Source organism: Amblyraja radiata, chromosome 5, assembly GCF_010909765.2.
Source record: "Amblyraja radiata isolate CabotCenter1 chromosome 5, sAmbRad1.1.pri, whole genome shotgun sequence".
In the NCBI taxonomy this organism is placed as follows: Eukaryota; Metazoa; Chordata; class Chondrichthyes; order Rajiformes; family Rajidae; genus Amblyraja; species Amblyraja radiata.
This window is the reverse complement of record NC_045960.1, coordinates 30,016,138-30,038,420: the sequence shown is the minus strand read 5'-3', so window position 1 is coordinate 30,038,420 and position 22,283 is coordinate 30,016,138. Positions and strand designations below refer to the sequence as shown.

The 22,283-nt window shown below is 40.7% G+C and overlaps 1 protein-coding gene across 34 annotated transcripts in view; it reads left to right on the top strand.

Annotated features, from left to right (window-relative positions):
- The window catches only part of eya4 (EYA transcriptional coactivator and phosphatase 4), a 428,629-nt gene that overhangs the window by 6,984 nt on the left and 399,362 nt on the right, over window positions 1-22,283 (top strand). For all 34 annotated transcript variants that reach the window (XM_033020875.1, XM_033020872.1, XM_033020887.1 and 31 more), the window contains one exon: window positions 17,415-17,518. In XM_033020875.1, the coding sequence (XP_032876766.1) occupies window positions 17,486-17,518 (33 nt within the window). In that variant the 5' untranslated portion in view covers window positions 17,415-17,485. Of the gene's footprint in view, window positions 1-17,414; window positions 17,519-22,283 lie in introns of those variants that run through there.

The following is a 22,283-nucleotide window of genomic DNA, read 5'->3' as shown; positions in this document are numbered from 1 at the left end:
TACCACACGCGGTGCCTCAGGAAGGCCGTCAGCATCCATAAGGACTCATCACACCCCTGCCATGGTCTGTTTCAACTACTTCCCTCCGGCAGACGTTACAAGGCCTTCTACGCCCGAACCTCCAGACTCAGGAACAGTTTTATCCCAAGAGCTATAGCGGCTCTGAACCGGCCCTAATGAGTGCCCCCCCACCCGCCCCCTTTGGACAGTCTCCCTCATATGGTCACGTCAATCAATTCAGCTTGCATATTTATGTATTGTATTTATTTACCTTTCTTGTACATCAGTGGAGCTGCACACTAAATCTCGTTGCACTGACGTGCAATGACAATAAAAGATATTATTATTATTATTATTATTATTATTATAAGAACATCCTGTTAATTCCAGTCGGGAAGGTTATGGGATTGTTGTCATGTGGTATCCAAGGATAATTTTGCTATAGGACACTGGAGCCAGCAACATGATTGCTGTTGGTCTGAACTGGTTCCAGTCAGCCTCGGACTGATCATGCAACAATCTCCTTTGTCTCTTGTAGCCATTCCTTTTGTCTCCCGACAACAATGACATATAAACAATGCACTTGAATTCACCTTAAATTGTGTGGGCAAGGATGAGTGTTGTGTAAGCATGGATCAATGCAATAAAGTTGGGGTTAGCAACCTGGGTTAGATCCTGACCTCAGTGTGGAGTTTGCATGTTCTCCACATGCCTGTGTGGGTTTCCTCTAGTCCTCCAGATTCCTCCCACATCAAAAAGGCTTTAGACAATAGACAATAGGTGCAGCAGTAGGCCATTCGGCCCTTCGAGCCAGCACTGCCATTCAATGTGATCATGGCTGATCATCCCCAATCAGTACCCCGTTCCTGCCTTCTCCCCATATCCCCTGACTCCGCTATTTTGAAGAGCCCTATCTAGCTCTCTCTTGAAAGCATCCAGAGAACCTGCCTCCACTGTCCTCTGAGGCAGAGAATTCCACAGACTCACCACTCTCTGTGTGAAAAAGTGTTTCCTCGTCTCCGTTCTGAATAGCTTACTCCTTATTCTTAAACTGTGGCCCCTGGTTCTGGACTCCCCCAACATCGGGAACATGTTTCCTGCCTCCAGCGTGTCCAAACCCTTAACAATCTTATATGTTTCAATAAGATACCCTCTCATCCTTCTAAACTCCAGAGTGTACAAGTCCATCTGCTCCATTCTCTCAGCATATGACAGTCCCGCCATCCCGGGAATTAACCTTATAAACCTACGCTGCACTCCCACAATAGCAAGAATTTCCTTCCTCAAATTAGGGGACCAAAACTGCACACAATACTCCAGGTGTGGTCTCACTAGGGCTCTGTACAACTGCAGAAAGACCTCTTTGCTTCTATATTCGATTCCTCTTGTTATAAAGCCAACATGTCATTCGCTTTCTTCACTGCCTGCTGTACCTGCATGCTTACTTTCATAGACTGATGTTGTACTTCCCCTTTTCCCAACTTGACGCCATTTAGATAGTAATCTGCCTTCCTGTTTTTGCTACCAAAGTGGATATCCTCAAATTTATCCGTGTTAAACCTCATCTGCCATGCATCTGCCCACTCCCCCAACCTGTCCAAATCACCCTGCATTCTCATAGCATCCTCCTCACAGTTCACACTGCCACCTAGCTTTGTGTCATCAGCAAATTTGCTAATGTTACTTTGAATCCCTTCATCCAAATCATTGATGTATATTGTAAATAGCTGCGGTCCCAGCACCGAGCCTTGCGGTACCCCACTAGTCACTGCCTGCCATTCTGAAAGGGAACAGTTAATCCCGACTGGTACACAAAATTGCTGGAGGAACTCAGCGGGTGCAGCAGCATCTATGGAGCGAAGGAAATAGGCAACGTTTCGGGCCGAAACCCTTCTTCAGACTGATGGGGGGTGGGGAAAGAAAGAAGGAAAAAGGGAGGAGGAGGAGCCCGAGGGCGGGCGGATGGGAGGGTGGGAGGAGACAGCTAGAGGGTGAAGGAAGGGGAGGGGACAGCACAGGCTAGCCAAATTGGGGGAATTCAATGTTGATGCCATAAGGGCGCAAGGACCCCAGACGGAATATGAGGTGCTGTTCCTCCAATTTCCGCTGTTGCTCACTCTGGCATTGGAGGAGACCCAGGACAGGGAGGTCGGATTGTGAATGGGAGGGGGAGTTGAAGTGCTGAGCCACCGGGAGGTCATGTAGGTTAAGGCGGACTGAGCGGAGGTGTTCGGCGAAACGGTCGCCCAACCTACGCTTGGTCTCACCGATGTAAATTAGCTGACATCTAGAGCTACTTTTATCTACTGCATCCGCTGCTCTAGATGTCAGCTAATTTACATCGGTGAGACCAAGCGTAGGTTGGGCGACCGTTTCGCCGAACACCTCCGCTCAGTCCGCCTTAACCTACATGACCTCCCGGTGGCTCAGCACTTCAACTCCCCCTCCCATTCCCAATCCGACCTCTCTGTCCTGGGTCTCCTCCATTGCCAGAGTGAGCAACAGCGGAAATTGGAGGAACAGCACCTCGTATTCCGTCTGGGGTCCTTGCGCCCTTATGGCATCAACATTGAATTCCCCCAATTTGGCTAGCCTGTGCTGTCCCCTCCCCTTCCTTCACCCTCTAGCTGTCTCCTCCCACCCTCCCATCCGCCCGCCCTCGGGCTCCTCCTCCTCCCTTTTTCCTTCTTTCTTTCCCCACCCCCCATCAGTCTGAAGAAGGGTTTCGGCCCGAAACGTCGCCTATTTCCTTCGCTCCATAGATGCTGCTGCACCCGCTGAGTTCCTCCAGCAATTTTGTGTACCTTCGATATTCCAGCATCTGCAGTTCCCTTTTGAACAGTTAATCCCGACTCTTTGTTTCCTGTCTGCCAACCACTTCTCTATCCTATAGGGCTTTCTCTTGGGTTAATTGGATCCTGTGAATTATTTTGCTGAAGGTAAGCTTTAAAATAATCAAAAGCGAGTTGTCCTTTATCCAAAGGAAGCCAGCATCTCCTCATCTCCAGTCCCACCAACTTCATTATCATTTGGAATCATTGAGTCAGAGAGTCATAAAGTCATAGAGCTATGCACCATGAAAACAGGCACCTTGTCCATGTCCACCAAATTGGCATATTGGGCTGGTCTCATTTGCCTGCATTTGATCCATATTCCTTGAAACCTTTTCTAGTTCTTTCACTAATTGAAAACATAGGAACCCTTGTTCTACTAAATGTCTTTTTAAATCGGTAGGTCATAGAATCATATATGCTGTCTGACCCATTGACATACTCTAGCACTTTGTATTATACTTAAGGCTCTCATTTCCTTATAAGTACATCCTGTTTATTCCATTCCCGAGGGTCATGGGATTGTTGGCGTGCCATGATAGAATTCGTTCATGCTAACCAAGCTACCATCTAAGGTAGTCCCATTTGCCTGCGTTCGATCCATATCCCTCTAAACCTCTCCTATCCATTTACCTGTCCAAATGTGTTTTAAATGTTGCTATTGCTCCTGCCTCAACTACCTCCTTTGACAGCTCATTCCATATACATGCTATCCTCTGTGTGAAAATGTTGCTCCTCAGATTCCTATTAAATAATTGATCAAAGGGCCTATTTCCATGCTGTGTGTCTGACTATATTGGCCCAAGGCAGGATAAATCAGCACATGGACTGGTTGTGAAGTGGTGGGCAATTTAGAGAATAGTCAGATCTACCAGGGGTGCAACTGTTGAATAACTGGATGAGTAACTGAACACTTGATTCACAAACATCCTTCAGGGAACTATGCCATTTGCCACAGCCTACCTTGCTTTCACGTACAGTACTTGAAAATGGAACAATGTGATTGACTGTTATCTTCTTAATGAACTAATCTAGGAAATGTTGAATTTAAGGGAAATTGGGAATGGACCTTACTCGTAGCACCAGACTGCATGGATGGAACAAGAAAAGCTATCTTGACGGGAGCTGTTTGTTAAAACATTTCCAAAGCATGTACCAAAGTCACCTGATTGTAATGGATGAACCTGCAAGATGCTGGCCCCCGGTGGAGATCTGCACTTCCATGATCATCCCAATGGAATGTGAGCTGAAGAGCTACAGTTCAAAATATGTAACTTGAATTGGGACAATTATGCCTTCAGTAACAATTACACATTGAGAGAGTGGAGAGGATGTTTCCACTAGTGGGAGAGTCTTGGACGAGGTCCTAGCCTCAGAATTAAAGGACATTCCTTTAGGAAGGAGATGAGAAGGAATTTATTTCGTCAGAGGGTGGTGAATGTGGAATTCTCTGCCACAGAAGGCTGTGGAGGCCAAGTCAATGGATATTTTTTAAAGCATAGATAGATAGATTATTGATGAGGGTTATGGGGGGGGGGGGGGGGGGGGGGGGTGGGATCCAGGAGAATGGGGTTAGGAGAGAGATAGATCAGCCATGATTGAATGGTGGAGTATACTTGATGGGCCAAATGGCCTAATTCTGCTCCTATCACATGACCATTTGAACATAAAGAAGGTGCCACAGTGGAACAGCGATAGAGTTGCTACCTTACAGCGCCAGAGACCCGGGTTTAATCCTGACCAAGGGTGCTGTCTTTGCGGAGTTTTTACATTCACCCTGTGACTGCGTGGGGTTTCTCCGGTGCTCCAGTTTTTGCCCACACTCCAAGGAGGCTAGTAGGTTACTTGGCTTTGTAAACAAATTGTTTATTTGTCCCCAGTGGGTAGGAGAGTGCTGATGCACGGGGATGATCGCTTGTCAGCGTGGACTCGATGGGCTGAAGGGCCTGTGTCCATGCCGTATGTCTAAAAGTAAAAAAGACACCCAATTAATCGGTAGTTGCACATTACAATTGAATTTGTCTATTCCACCGAATACTTACAAATTGGAAAAAATAACCTAACTCTTCAAATTTACAAATTGTGATATGTCAGATGCTTATGTGAATGACTGATCACATTTCCATCAGTCGTTTATGAAAATAAAAATCATTTTGCTGATACCAATATACATACTCATAGAACATAGATCAGTACAGCACAGGAAAAGGCACTTTGACCCACAATCTCAATGTTGAACATGATGTCAGGTTAAACTCATCTCCTCTGCCCGCACATTATCCATATCCCTCATACACTGCATGTCCATGTGCATGTCTAAAAGTCTTGTAAATGCCACTATTGAATCTGCCTGCACCACCACCCATGGCAGCACATTCCAGGCACCCACCATTCTCTGTGTAAAAAAAAACCTCAAATCCTTGCAGCATTGTGGTAAACCTCTTCTGTACACTCTTTGCAGCCTCAGCATCTTTCCTGTAATAAGAACTGCACATTATACTCCAACCTAGCCAATATGACTTCATGACTCTTCTAACCAATGCCCTGACCCATGAAGGCAAGCATACCATATGCCTTTGTTACCACTCTTTCTACTTGTGCACTTGTGTTGCCATTTCAGGGAGCAATGGACTTGGACCCCGTGAAACTGAATCATATGAAAGTCTATCCTCAACGGAGTTAGAAATAAAAGCAGACAATTCGAGAAATGGACAGTAGTTCTTTCACTTGTTGAAAACATAGGAACTCTTGTTCTACCTAATGATTCTTTCTGCATGAAATGTTAATGTATGTTTTCACTTTTCAGGTGCTGATGGATCTGCTATATATTTTGCTTGGTTTAGCTTTTTATTTTAAATTTTCAGCATTGATAGTTGTGTTTTCAAAGCATTCCTTTCCATAATGTTGTAAACTTTCAATTCCAAACACGTACCTCCTGTTCGAGCATGTTGTCTTATTTCATGCTCACAAATGACTGATCTTTTATGAGTCAATACCCATACAGTTTTTAGCTGGTTATGAATGATATGAAAGGCGCTTTGCAAAATACTCCGGCTTTGACAGAAGTTTCTAATTATTGCCAGCAAAAATCAAAATGGTTCTCTTCATGAGTATGTGTTGTTTCAGAACTTTGCAAGTGAGTGCAGACTTACAATTACTGGCAAAGGAAGAATAAACACATTTAGAGCTCTCTGGATGAAAAAAATGTCATACAACAAACGGTAAAGCAAATAGAAAACAGGCTGCATATGAGAAGTGTATGCTCATATGCATTATAAATGCCGGTAGGAACCTGACCGATCGCAAGAGAAGAGAAAACTAAAATCGGAAAAGCAAAGAGAGCATGTAGGAAAAGATTAGTTGCCAACATAAATAGAAAAACATAATTGTTTCATGGGCATGTACATCATAAAGGGATGGCATGTAGAAAAATGACGTCCATTAATGACCAACATGGAAACTTGCATGTAGATTCTGCGGGCACTGTTAATGTGCATTGTTAATGTGAGTTCTTCGCCTCTTGTCTGTACCAGAGAAGAATGCCCTTCCAAACCAATAGTGAAAAAAGAGATAGTGGAGAGATATTGACAACTGATTGCATGGAGGTTTTGAATATTTTGCTGAATAGGTAAGCCATCAGGACCAGATGGGATGCAACAAAGGAATTTGAAAGTACGAAAGAGAGGTGTGGGGTCATTGATCATAATCCTTGAATACTCTCTTTATATGTGGCAGAGAATTGGAAAAATGTTACTCTCTCACCAGGAAAAAAAGTAAGGGTGATTACTACAGGCTAGTCAGTTTAATATGGGTGATGGGAACAGTTCCAGAGACATTGATCTGGGATTAGGTTTACGTTTAGATTTATTATTGTCAAAAGTACTCATGAAAAAAATGAAAAATGTTGTTTAGTATACTATCCAAAAAAATCATATATATGATATGTATATATCATAATCTGAAGAAGGGGCCCCAAACGTCAATGATTTGGATGAAGGGATTCAAAGTAACATTAGCAAATTTGCAGATGACACAAAGCGGGGTGGCAGTGTGAACCGTGAGGAGGATGCTATGAGAATGCAGGGTGACATGGACAGGTTGGGGGAGTGGGCGGATGCATGGCAGATGACGTTTGATGTGGAGAAATGTGAGGTTGTCCACTTTGGTAGCAAAAACAGGAAGGCAGATTACTATCTAAATGGCGTCAAGTTGGGAAAAGGGGAAGTACAGCGGGATCTGGGGGTCCTTGTACATCAGTCTATGAAAGTAAGCATGCAGGTACAACAGGCAGTGAAGAAAGCGAATGGCATGTTGGCTTTTACAACAAGAGGAGTCGAGTACAGGAGCAAAGAAGTCCTTCTGCAGTTGTACAGAGCCCTAGTAAGACCACACCTGGAGTATTGTGTGCAGTTTTGGTCCCCTAATTTGAGGAAGGACATTCTTGCTACTGAGGGAGTGCAGCGTAGGTTTACAAGGTTATTTCCCAAGATGGTGGGACTGTCATATGCTGAGAGAATGAAGCAGCTGGGCTTGTACACTCTGGAGTTTAGAAGGATGAGAGGGCTTCTTATTGAAACATATAAGATTGTTAAGGGTTTGGACACGCTAGAGGCAGGAAACATGTTCCCGATGTTGGGGGAGTACAGAGCTAGGGGCCACAGTTTAAGAATAAGGAGTAAGCCATTTAGAATGGAGACGAGAAACACTTTTGCTCACAGAGAGCTGTGAGTCTGTGGAATTCTCTGCCTCAGAGGGCGGTGGAGGCAGGTTCTCTAGATGCTTTCAAGAGAGAGCTGGATAGGGCTCTTAAAGAAAGCGGTGTCAGGGGATATGGGGAAAAGGCAGGAACGGGGTACTGATTGGGGATGATCAGCCATGATCACATTGAATGGCAGTGCTGGCTCGAAGGGCCGAATGGCCTACTCCTGCATCTATTGCCTATTGTCACCCATTCCTTCTCTCCAGAGATGCTGCCTGTCCCACTGAGTTTCTCCAGTTTTTTGTGTCTATCTATATATAAATAATCGTCCAACTCAAGTACAATAGATAGAGCAAAGGGAAAGATACAAATCGTCGGATATAGTTCCCAGCATTGTAGCACATGTGTTCCATAGACAAAGTTCACATGGCTTTGGAATGTGGGTGGAAACCGGAGCACTTACTGAAAACTCATGCGGTCAAAGGGAGAAAGTGCAAACTCGTTACAGCATCCATAGTGAAGACCGAACCAAATCTGTGGTGCTGTAAGGCAGCGACTTCATCACTACACCACTGTGCCGCTAAATGGGCAAATACATTTTATGTTTTAGTTTCAAGAATGAGCAGAGGCATTGTAGAATTATGGGACAGGTAGATAAAAGGGAATGTGAGGCTTACAGAGTGGCAGCATCTTTCCCAAATCTAGATTGTGTTCGAGAAGAAACTCATTTCTTATCTGCTAATAGTGATCATTATTTCACTTCCAAGGATCGGTTCCATTAACTTCCGTTTGGAAATCAGGATGTAAAACACAAGCATCACCAGACTGCATATATATCTAAATGACAAGTGACCAAGCATGAATTTATATCCCCTCATTTGTTTCATCAAAATGATGACAAAAATAATTGACTTTGAAAATTGTTGTAATAAACAGAAAAACACTAATTAATATCACGTGCATTTTGCAGATTGAAAGATAGAAACATAGAACATAGAAACATAGAAATTAGGTGCAGGAGGAGGCCATTCGGACCTTCGAGCCAGCACTGCCATTCATTGTGATCATGGCTGATCGTCCCCAATCAATAACCCATGCCTGCCTTCTGCCCATATCCCTTGATTCCACTAGCCCCTAGAGCTCTATATAACTCTCTCTTAAATCCATCCAGTGATTTGGCCTCCACTGCCCTCTGTGGCAGGGAATTCACAACTCTCTGGGTGAATTTTTTTTTTCTCACCTCAGTCTTAAATGGCCTCCCCTTTATTCTAAGACTGTGACTCGTAGTTCTGGACTCGCCCAAAATTGGGAAAAAATTTCTTGCATCTAGCTTGTCCAGTCCTTTTATAATTTTATATGTTTCTATAAGATATCCCCTCATCCTTCTAAACCCCAATGAATACAAGCCTAGTCTTTTCAATCTTTCCTCATATGACAGTCCCGCCATCCCAGGGATCAATCTCGTGAACCTACACTGCACTGCCTCAATCACAAGGATGTCCTTCCTCAAATTAAGAGACCAAAACTGTACGCAATACTCCAGATGTGGTCTTACCACAGCCCTATACAACTGCAGAAGAACCTCTCTACTCCTATACTGAAATCCTCTTGTTATGAAGGCCAACATTCCATTAGCTTTCTTCACTGCCTGCTGTACCTGCACGCCAACTTTCAGTGACTGGTGTACAAAGACACCCAGGTCTCGCTGTACCTCCCCCTTACCTAACCTAACCCCATTGAGATAATAATCTGCCCCCTTGTTTTTGCCACCAAAGTGGATAACCTCACATTTATCTATATTATACTGCATCTGCCACGCATCTGCCCACTCACTCAACCTGCCCAGGTCACCCTGCAACCTCCTAATATCCTCGTCACAGTTCACACTGCCACCCAGCTTTGTGTCATCTGCAAACTTGCTAGTGTTGCTCCTAATTCCCTCTTCCAAATCATTAATATATATGGTAAACAGTTCCGGCCCCAACACCGACCCTTGCGGCACTCCACTCGCCACTGCCTGCCATTCTGAAAAGGACCCGTTCACTCCTACTCTTTGCTTCCTGTCTGCCAACCAATTATCTATCCATGTCAACACCCTACCCCCAATACCATGTGCTCTAATTATAGTCACCAATCTCCCGTGCGGGACCTTATCAAAGGCTTTCTGAAAGTCTAGATACACTACATCCACTGACTCCCCTTCATCCATTTTACTTGTCACATCCTCAAAAAATTCTAGAAGATTAGTCAAGCATGATTTTCCTTTCATAAATCCATGTTGACTTGGACTAATCCTTTTACTGCTATCCAAATGCCCAATTATTACCTCTTTAATAATTGACTCCAGCATCTTTCCCACCACCGCAGTCAGGCTAACTGGTCTGTAATTCTCTGTTTTCTCTCTCGCTCCTTTCTTGAAAAGTGGGATAACATTAGCTATCCAATCCACAGGAACTGATCCTGAATCTATTGAACATTGGAAAATGATCACCAATGCATCCACTATTTCTAGAGCCACCTTCCTGAGGACCCTGGGATGCAGACCATCAGGCCCAGGGGATTTATCATCCTTCAGTCCCATTAGCCTACCCAATACTATTTCTCGCCTAATGAAAATGTATTTCAGTTCCTCGACCCCCTTAGATCCTCTGTCCTCCAGTACATCTGGGAGATTGTTTGTGTCTTCCTTAGTGAAGACTGATCCGAAGTACCTGTTCAACCCTTCTGCCATTTCCTTGTTGCTCATAATAATTTCACCCGTGTCTGCCTTCAAGGGACCCGCATTTGACTTTGTTATTCTTTTTCCCTTAACATATCTAAAAAAGCTTTTACTGTCCTTCTTTATATTCCTGGCCAGTTTCCCTTCGTACTTCATCTTTTCAGCCCGTATTGCCCGTTTTGTTTCATTATGTTGTCCTATGAAAGTTTCCCAATCCTCTCGATTCCGGCTACTCTTTGCTGTGTTATACATCTTTTCTTTTAGTTTTATTCTATCCCTAACTTCTCTTGTCAGCCACGGTTGCTTCCTACTCCCCTTAGAATCTTTCTTCCATTTTGGAATGAAATGATCCTGCGTCTTCCGGATTATGCCCAGAAATTTCTGCCATTGCTGTTCCACCGTCATTCCTGCTAAGATCCCTTTCCAGTCTAACTTGGCCAGCTCCTCTCTCATGCCTTCATAGTTCCCTTAGTTCAACTGCATCACTGACACTTCCGATTTAACGTTCTCCTTCTCAAATTGCAGATTAAAACTAATATTATGATCACTACCTCCAAGCGGTTCCTTTACCTCGAGTTCTCTTATCAAATCTGGTTCATTGGACAACACTAAATCCAGAATTGCCTTTTCTCTGGTCGGCTCCATTACAAGCTGCTCTAAGAATCCATCTCGGAGGCACTCTACAAACTCTCTTTCTTGGGGTCCTGAACCAACCTGATTTTCCCAGTCTACCTGCATATTGAAATCCCCCATCACCACAGTGGCATCACCTTTGTTGCATGCCAGATTTAACTCCTGCTGCAAATTACTCCCTACATCCGGGCTACTATTTGGGGGTCTGTAGATAACACCAATTAGTGTATTCTTGCCTTTGCAATTCCTCAACTCAATCCATGCAAAGATTTTAATTATTGACACGTCCCAACAAAATATCCAGAGACATAAAGTATAATTCCACAGTAGCAGCTGGGGCAACTAAATCTATCTAATTAAATGGATTGGAGAAACAAGCTGATATCAGTGATTGTGACCATGAAACTATTAAATTGTCATTAAAAATTCAGGCTGTTTGGGTATTTTCGGTTGGGACCCTTCTTCGGGTTCCAACCCGAAACATCGCCCATCCTTTTTGTGCAAAGAATCTGTTCTGCAAATCTGCCATTTTGTTTTTGGTCATCATAGAGTTACATGGAATTGGCTTTAATGGGACCATATTTCCTTTAGCAATCTTTCTCCAAGTGTATTTATTGCAATTTCAATTTTCTTTTATTGTGCATTTTATTACTTTTTAATTTATTTTTTGCAGCTTTTCAGGACTGTAGGGTTTACATTTTTTCTTGTGAAATTTTTGGTTACTGTGAAAATTAAATCTACAAATTGAAATATAATTGGCTGCATCACCTGGAGCTTCTCCTAGGCTCTCTTGACTAAACATCTCACTTTGCTTCATGTCCATTTCTGCAGTTCATGCAGTAGAACCGAGTCATGGTTTTAGGTGTTCAAAAAGGAACTGCAGATGCTGGAATATCGAAGGTACACAAAATTGCTGGGGAAACTCAGCGGGTGCAGCAGCATCTATGGAGCTAGTCTGAAGAAGGGTTTCGGCCCGAAACGTCGCCTATTTCCTTCGCTCCATAGATGCTGCTGCACCCGCTGAGTTTCCCCAGCAATTTTGTGTACCATGGTTTTAGGTGCCATGATTGGTTTTGGGCCAAAGAAAATATTACCATTTCCCTTTGCTAATGTAATTCAATGAAATTCGTCATATATTCAAAATTTTCCTGTCAATTGTTCATTTGGCCTGATTATATATTTGTTTGTTTTAAAAAATTAAGAATCAATGGGCAGTTTAAGCAGAAGGGTTGACTATAACCAGGCTTTCCTGGAGAGTCCAGAAAATATTGCTTATAACAAAACATAGGATTGTTGGGATTTTTTATCTACGATTATTGAGCTAAGGGAATTATTCCCTTTAGAATAAAACATGGTTGTAAGTTGGCATATGTAACATACTGTCTTCAGTATGCTTTTAGCAACATTACACTGAAGCCACATTCTTTTTTGTAGTACATAATTCATCTCCTGGCAATGTTGCCACAACTGACTTTGCTTGTATTTCACTACATGCTACATAACTCAAACTGTTCCTCTAGAGTCAATCCAGGTTAGAAGAGCAAACATCTGTAATCTAGTTATATTGCGAAGGTTCTTCGACACTCAAATAATTTGAAAATGTCAGATGCATACCATAGATTTTACATGAATTTTGCTGAAGTTGTTGTGGCAATACTCTTATTTATGTGTCCACTCTCTGTGTTGTTATTTGGAATGTAGAGTATCATTCCTGAAGTAGAACATGATGATACTGTGAGTTGGATAGATCATTGCTTCCATTCCATAATGTGGTTAACGTTACAACCTCCAGCTACTGTAGGTAGAGAGAAATGATGAGATTTCTCATTGCAAGGCTATTGCATGACGGTGAAGTAGAATTTATTTATTATTTTTTATATGAAGGTGATTAAAGTGTTGAAGTGGGTTTCCCCATTTGTTAATAGTGATTATATATCTATATCTTCAAAATATCTTGCAAAGAGAATTCTTCTTTGAGATTGTATGTAAATATAAAAATAGATTTTCCATTGTCAGAAATAGAATAGCATTTATAATATAACATATCAATACAAATGCGACAAATAAATATAAATGCATACATATTTCCAAAGGATAAAATGAACAATAGAATTGTTGGCAGTGATCGATTAGGTCTGTACAAAAATTTGTTCAATTAAAATTAATAATATATTAATATTGTTAATGTTTCATCAGAAGGGTTCTGGGACATTTTCCAGCAAGTCTGCTGACATTTGAGAGGCTCAGAGGTGTATGATCGCTCTGCTATTCACTGCCACACATGAGGAATGATTTCCAACTGCAGTGGAAATCAAATGGGTAATGGGAGGGACATCAAGTCCATGCTGCAATGGCATGAGTATGCATCGCAAAATAAATGTATCGTAGGATAGAGGCGTTCTTGAAAAGTATGAGGCATTGGAAACTCTGAAAGCAGATCTAAAGCTCTGAGCAGGATTAATAGAGCATGAAATCAGGGTCACTATTCTATTTGAAAACGGGCACAAAGACCCTTCAAGATACAATGTCTAATCCACTGTATGTCTTGCACCAATCGGGTGAGCAGGCATTGACTATGCTTCATAGATGGACAACTGGAAATAGCAACTTTTGTTTATTCCTGATTTACATAAAGCTTTTTTTTTTAATCAATTCCCGCTCAAGACTGTTTCAATTACCTCTCCAAAAGGATAGAGTAAGGGATGATATCACCAGTACCGTCCTACAAAGACATGGCAACACTTATCTTAAAGGCTTGCAAAGCATTACTAGCCTGGTTCAGTAGTTGCTGTGCAGCACATGACAGATATCAGGAGGGAACACCTTAATGAAGTACTAGAAGCATAGAAACATAGAAAATAGGTGCAGGAGTAGGCCATTTGGCCTTTCAAACCAGCACTGCCATTCAATATAATCATGGCTGATGATCCAAAATCAGCACCCCGTTCCTGCTTCGCCCCATATCTCTTGATTCCGTTAGCCTTAAGAGCTATATCTACATCTCTCTTGAATACATCTTTTCACTAAGATGTGTCAAACACAACTACTTCCTGAGCACAGTTTGCTTATTGTGTCGCCTGCTAAAATCCTTACTCCCAATCCTTCTTCTAAATCTCCTGGAAAATCCTCTCATCACTTTCTCTGTCATGTTGAAGCCTAGAGGATTGGCCATGAATGCTCAGTGGCAGACAGCAGAAGAGTACAGTGAATGGTAATGTAGGATGGAATTGAATCCTCAGACATTGCATTCTCCATTGATATTAAAACATTTGCAAGTTGCAAACATCACACAACTGAACAATCAGCAATCCTTTCTATCTTTTACCAATAAAGCAGGAAGCCATTGAATCCTTTAAACGTCATGGGTAATGATTTCTTCACGCTTTCAATTTCCACATGTATGCCTAATGCATGGTATTAGCTCAATTACAGTTGCCAAATTTGGCAGCCCTGGCATCAAATCAAACTCGCGTGCGGATTAATGTCATAACCTTTCTACTGTACCAATTTCCAGCATGGCCTGCCACCCTAACTAATTTCTCAAGTGGGGCAAGTTGTACTAAAATGTTAATTAGTAATACATGCTGGAAATCGGATGTTGATCAATACCAAAATTCTAAAGTTACTATAATGGAAATGTATTTACATTAACGTCATAATTATATGGTTATGAGGACAGTTTCTTCCCAGCTGTTATCAGGCAACCGAATCATCATACCACAACCAGAGAGCAGGCCTGAATTACTATCTACCTCATTGGTGTCCCTCAGACTATCCTCGATCAGACTTTGGTGGCTTTACCTTGCACTAAAGGTTATTCTCTTATTATGTATCTATACACTGTAAATGGCTCGATTGTAATCATGTATTAGTACACATGACAATAAACTAAACTGAAACTGATATTGAAACCTCTCGAATATGAAGAAGGTTGGAAAAATCAGTTACGGAAACACAAACATTTCCCAAAATATAATAATAGCCATTTTACAACATTTACAAAGGTATAATTTTTAAAGGTATCACTCAGTTCTTTAATTAAAAGCATATTGTTTCCATAATCGAATCAATGCTGAGAAGAAAATAAATGTAACAATTTACATGATTTAAATTAGTCACAAAACGTACTAATTTATTTTGTGTTGTCGATAGATTAATTTGCATGATGGTGCAAGTTGAATGAAGAAAATGTAATTGGAGGCACCATAATAGTTACAGTTACGATATATTGAACATCATTAACAGTACAATATATTGAATATCAGGCCCATTTTATTAATGTCTCAAAGCACTTTACAGTCAATAGATTATTTCTAAAGTGCAGTTGCCAGTTATTATGCGAGCAGATGCAACATCTAATTTGCACAGGGAAAGGTCTAAAAAGCAATAATTTATGAATGACGAGATAAATCTATTTTCAGTGCTGTTGTCTGAGGCAGCTTTATTGCTCTAGGCTCTTGGAGAACTTCCTTTCCTTTGAAATATTTTTATCTGCACAGAAAGATGAGCCCTCGTTAACATCTTGTCAAAAACGTGGCACCTCTGACAATGAAGTGATAAACCAGCATGCTCTTACAGGTTGTGTGTTTCAGTCTGCAATGGATACGAATAAATGAAGTGTGTATCTTTTATATTTTAATGCTGCGAATTAGATTGTCCAACATGCATATTTCATGCAAAATTCAATATAGGTGGGCAATATATAAAGATGTTTTTACTTTAATTGATTCTAAGCTTACACCTGTCCAGCAAACATTTGTCTGCATGGGTGTGAGTTGGTTGAAAAATGGTGGTGGGCAATTAAGGTCTAAAGAGAAGAGGGGATTCCAGGAATATCCTCAATGGCAGGAGGGCACAGCATGTGAGTGCTAAGGGTAAAGCTGAAGCACTTGAAATCAGCGTCAGCAAGAAAAAATAAGCAGATGGTCCATCTTGGATTCCTCCTGAGATGTCCACCATCATAGAAGCTTGTGTATTAGCCAGTTCAGATTACTTCATGTTCTGAGTTTAAATTCAGGAATTCCCTACAATTCAGCACTGTGGGAGTACCTGCTCGGGAAGAACTCTGGCAGTTCAACAAGACTGCTCACCACCACCTTCTCAAGGGCATTTAGAGATTGGCAATAAATATTGGCCATGCCAATGATGCTCATATCCCAATAAATGAATCAATTAAACAAGAGTCTTGCATAACACTTCCCAGAGATTTACTGTTTGGCATTATGAAGTATTTTTCTGTCATTGTGAAGAAATTAAATAAACACGCATGTATTATGTTATGAGGTTTAAACTCGGCTTTATCCAACAGCTGTTCAAATTAAGTTTATCCATTAAACATTTTTAAGTAATTAAAGGAGAGCCTTAGTAGATGACAATGTGATTGCACTCTTTGCGTCTGTCTTTGATATTTGATATTGCTGCAGTGAAGGCAATGCTATAGAACAATGAACTACTCATTCCTTTTCAGATATATTAATGGAATTAGGTTGCTGCACAAAGTGCTTTAAATGCACAGCATGGGCATGCAGATTTATGTACAATAAATTTTGCTATTTTGAGCAAGGGGAAAATAAGGCACAGTACTGAAGGAAAATGCCTCATTGGCCATCTCTGCATCACAAATATACTGTCAAAGCAACTTGATGGCCGCTAATTGACCTCCTGCAACTGTTACAGCGCGTTAGTTTGGTCATTTGAAACCATTAGCCTGCAATTAAACATTTTAAGACAGCAGGGAGAAAAAGAGTACGAAATTCTTTATCCATGGGCCACAATAAGGTTGAACCTGATGACCATCAAATTATATTTTCAGTTTCACCAAATGACACTGCTAGAATACGTTATCAACATTAAATGGGAGCATTGTTAAGGTTTACTGTCCCTATCACTTTCCTATATCCTACAGCAAGCAGCTTACTTAATCAGTTTGACATAACCAGGTTAGTGCGTATCATTTTGCGAGTTACGAGAAGCAGCCTGTTCTCAATCATTATGTGTATTTCACATAATCCTAAAGGAATTCATTGTGCCTTTGAGAAGGGATTGTACATTGGTAATTGGATAAGAACCATTTCTGCTAGAATACCAAGTTGATTGCAGTTAAGAGGGATTGTCACTAAATGCATATTGAACATTTTCTCTCAGTATTCTAAAAAACTTTTATCACCAATTTTGTTTTCTCAGGAGTTGGCTTGGGTGCTAGTTTGACAGGAACTGCTCACATTAATTACTTTACAGCACCTTCAGACCAATTACACTGCGATCATAATTTAGATTCAGATTCAGATTCAGATTCAATTTTAATTGTCATTGTCAGTGTACAGTACAGAGACAACGAAATGCAGTTGCAGGTAGTTATGTTACAAAATGGGACTATATTTCAAATATCTCCACACCAATTAGTGGGATAAATGGGCAGCACATTTCTTTTTCTTACAAAAAACAGCTCAAAATCTCATGTGCCTTATAAATGTTTTGATTAAAATAAAGTCGTAAGTAAAAGAGAAGCAAATGCAGTCTGGTTTTCTTTCAGCAAGTGCACTTTAATCTGGAGGGGCAGAAAAGGCTTCTACAGATTAAAAAAGGAAACCAAGGAACCCCCACATGGAAGACCCACAGGACTTAAATGAACAATCGGTGAGCAATTTACTATATGAATCAATATATTGTCATGATTACTTCATGCTGAGAAAAAATATTTGAATCATTGCTGAGATATTAGTTGCAAACAGAAGTCAATGATTTTTGTTTTGTTTTTCTTTCCAAGATATAAAATTGCATGCTTTGGATGGGATTTTAAAGTTGTTTGCTATACTGATTTTCTACTGTGAGAAGAGAAACACTCTTTCTGTTGCTTGCAGAATATTTATTTTGTTTGTTGATTAATTAAGTTCATTTTTGAGACCTTTTCAAGACAATAAACATATTTTATTGTGCAACAAGCCTTTTCCTAATAGAAATAAATAATTACAATCATTTTTACTAAATTGATATACATTTCCAGAATTGTATATGTTTATATTTTAGATAACAATTTGTTTTCTAAAGTGTGATGTTCTTGGGATTCATAATATCAAAAATAGTAGAAGTTATTGAGGATTTATTAATATCTGTTTTATGGAAATGTATTGTAATCTAAATGAAAGAAGCAATCCAAATTTGAAATGATTTGTCAGTACAATTTCAATGATCATGTGGTTACATTTTTGATTTTTGTTTGCCTTCAGTTTGTTTGGTAACATATTCTTACAAGGCTTGTAAACCCCAATCTTCTAATCCCCTGATCTTCCAACCCCGAATTCCCGACCTTCCTGAACCATTACGGTTCTTGCAATAATTTTACCTGCACTTTTATTTTCTCCTTTGCACAACCTGACGTACTCATGTGATACATGATTAGCCTGGACAGCACGTGAAACAAAGTTTTTCACTGTACTTTGATACATATGTCAATAATAAAACAATACTAATACCAATATTCCTCAACAATGATTTATTTTCCTATTCTGTAAATACGATTCCTAACTGAGTAGCTTTCCTGCCACCAAAGTATCATCCAGGTTCTCTTAATGGCAATTTTGCAAGTTGCAGTGATTTATAAATCAGGTATTTATGCAGAAAGAGAATAAAATAAATTAGTCAGAACAATTTGCTAACAAGGAATTCTTATGCAGTTTTATATACTAAATAAAACCGAACTGTGAGTCCTTCACGGTTGTTTGAGACCCCTATTGCACATTAATAAATGCAATCCAAAAATGGAAAAAATAAACTTAATATATTAATACTCTTTCATACAGAATGACCAATTTTTTTGTTTGGGTTTATGGTACATCAGCTGTAGCATGACAACTCTCTTCTGTATAAATACTGGCCTGTTACTTAAACTGTTGGATTAGGCAGATGTGTTCATATCATTTTAAAATACTTTCAGGATTAGTTAACCATTTGTAGCTATATTTCACTTAGCATGGACACTGGAAACCACAGTCCATTGTTTGTTCAGAACCAATAACACTGTAAAGCTTTCCATGGTACAGCTTGCAACTATTCAGCAATTTGTTCAGGAAGGATTTGCGTTGTCAAATGAGCGTTAATGTCTTGTAACCAGCTGCTTATATGACAGTTGATCTACTGTATGTTTCAATCCCATAGTCACCACAAAAGCCAATAGAAGTACTTGTCGGTTTCACTATCTGATTAATACCAGTCATATATAATGTCCACAGTGTCTTAACAATTATGCCACTGTCTTCTATGCTTAAGCAACACTAAAAGTTTATTGTACATGGTGTCAACACCGCTCATATGGATCCCTTATCTTGCTCTCTTTCTGATATTTCAACAAACGTTTTTTTAATGGTGTAATTGATGACACTTTTTAAATTCCTTTTAAAAAATGAGTGGATAATTTTAATTTCGATACACCATCATGAGCATTTTCTTCTTGATAATTTCATGTTGGATTATTAATAGATATTATTGAGGAGGAATTGCAGGCATGGATCCAGCCACCTTGTGCCCCACTATTGTTTGTCTTAAAGGTCAGACAATTGGAAGACTGCTAATGTTGCTAATGTCCCTTAATTTAAGAAGGAAAACAGTGAGAATCCAGGGAATTATAGGCCAGAGAGTGGTAGGGAAGCTATTGGAGAGGATTCTTCAGAATATAATTTACTTCCATGTGGAAGAGAATGGGTGAATTAGGTATAGTCAATATGGCTTCATACATGTTTAAAAAGTGCTGGAGAAACTCAGCGGGTGCAGCAGCATATATGGAGCAAAGGAAATAGGCAATGTTTCGGGCCGAAACCCTTCAGTCTGAAGAAGGGTTTCGGCCCAAAACGTTGCCTATTTCCTTCGCTCCTTAGATGCAGAATTTCTCCATGTGATGAAGGTGATTGCAGAAGGTTGGGCGGAGGATGTTGTCAACATGGATTTTAGTAAGGCATATGATAAAGTCCCCTATGGTAGTCTGACCTAGAATGTTAAGATGCACCATAGTAACAGTGATTGGCTTCAGAACTGGTTTATTAATAGAAGATAGAGAGTTGTGGTGGAAGGACCATATTCAGGCTGAATATCAGTGATCATTGTAGCTCCGCAGGCATCTGTGCTAGGACTTCTGTTGTTCACGATATTTACAAATGACTTGGACATTTATCACGGTGGCGCAGCGGTAGAGTTGCTGCCTTACAACGAATGCAGCGCTGGAGACCCAGGTTTCATCCCGTTTATGGGTGCTATCTGTACAGAATTTGTACGTTCTCCCCGTGACCTGCGTGGGTTTTCTCCGAGATCTTCGGTTTCCTCCCACACGTACAGGTATGTAGGTTAATTGGCTTGGTAAATGTAAAAATTGTCCCTAGTATAGGATGGTGTTAATGTGCAGGGATCGCTGGTCAGCGCAGACCCGGTGGGCCGAAGGGCCTGTTTCCACGCGGTATCTCTGAACTAATTAGCGTAGACAGGTTGGTGAGTAAGTTTGCAGATGGCACTACGATTGCTTTGGTTGCAGATTGCGAGGAAGGCCGTCATACTGCAGTATATGGAGCAGCAACAGAAATGGTAGGAGTAATGACAGATTGAGTTTAATCCAAGCAAGTGTGAGGTGTTGCATTTTAGGATTGCAATTGTGAAGGGAAAACATTCAATCAAAGGCATAACCCTTCACAGCATTGATATACACAGGGATCTTGTTGTCCAAGTCCAAAGCTCCCTGAAAGTGGCAACAAAATAAGATGGAATGGTAAAGAATGCATTGCTTCACTACCATATGCTTGCGGTCATAGATCAGGGCATTGGATATAAGAGTCAGGAAAACATATTGCAGCTTTACAGGACTTTGGTTAGGCTGCATTCGGAGTATTGCGTGCAAATCTGGTCTCCCCATTACAGGAAGGATAAGTAGACTTTGAGTAAATGAAAGGTTTGGTTTTGGATGCATACATTGTAAGCCATGATGCACAGGATTATGGACTTAGTTCTTAAGAGCTAAATTACGTTGGGTAGTTCTTTTTCTGACCAGCATGCGGGGCTACAGGAAGAAGTGCCCCATTCTTTGTGAATCAATAGATATAGTGAATATGGCAATATCCTTCATTACTCATCTGCTTTCCCTTTTCTAATGAATCATTCTGACATTGAGATCAACAGATTACATGGATGAGTAAGCTATTTGTTATGAAAAATAAGAAGATATAATATCCCAGGCACATAGTTGTAATAGGTGAATTACGATGGAGGTTCAACAATGAATAACATTCCAATTCACGTGTCGAACTTCACATTCATGAGTAGACTTTGCTGATACAAAATAAAAGAATATACCTACATAAAAAGCATGTGTTCATTGGTGTACCACAATGCTTGTGTTCAATAACAAGTTTAGCAATATTTTTTGGTCTTGAGAATATATTGCTTTCAACTATGGGCAATTCTGAATCTTTGAAATCTTTGAATATACGGGCTGAAAAGATGAAGTACGAGGGGAAGCAGGCCAGGAATATAAAGAAGGACAGTAAAAGCTTCTTTAGATATGTTAAAGGAAAAAGAGTAGCAAAGTCAAATGTGGGTCCCTTGAAGGCAGACACGGGTGAAATTATTATGGGCAACAAGGAAATGGCAGAAGAGTTGAATAGGTACTTTCGGATCTGTCTTCACTAAGGAAGACACAAACAATCTCCCGGATGCACTAGAGGATCCTAAGGGGGTGGCGGAACTGAAAAAAAAATTCATTAGGCGAGAAATAGTATTGGGTAGGCTAATGGGACTGAAGGATGATAAATCCCCTGGGCCTGATGGTCTGCATCCCAGGGTCCTCAGGAAGGTGGCTCTAGAAATAGTGGATGCATTGGTGATTATTTTCCAATGTTCAATAGATTCAGGATCAGTTCCTGTGGATTGGATAGCTAATGTTATCCCACTTTTCAAGAAAGGAGCGAGAGAGAAAACAGAGAATTACAGGCCAGTTAGCCTGACTTCGGTAGTGGGAAAGATGCTGGAGTCAATTATTAAAGAGGTAATAATGGGGCATTTGGATATCAGTAAAAGGATTAGTCCAAGTCAGCATGGATTTATGAAAGGGAAATCTTGCTTGACTAATCTTCTGGAATTTTTTGAGGATGTGACAAGTAATATGGATGATGGGGTGCCGGTGGATGTAGTGTATCTAGACTTTCAGAAACCCTTTGATAAGGTCCCGCACGGGAGACTGATGACTAAAATTAGAGCACATGGTATTGGGCGTAGGGTGTTGACATGGATAGAAAATTGGTTGGCAGACCGGAAGCAAAGAGTAGGAGTGAACGGGTCCTTTTCAGAATGGCAGGCATCTGGAGTATTGTGTACAGTTTTGGTCTCCTAATTTGAGGAAGGACATCCTTGTGATTGAGGCAGTGCA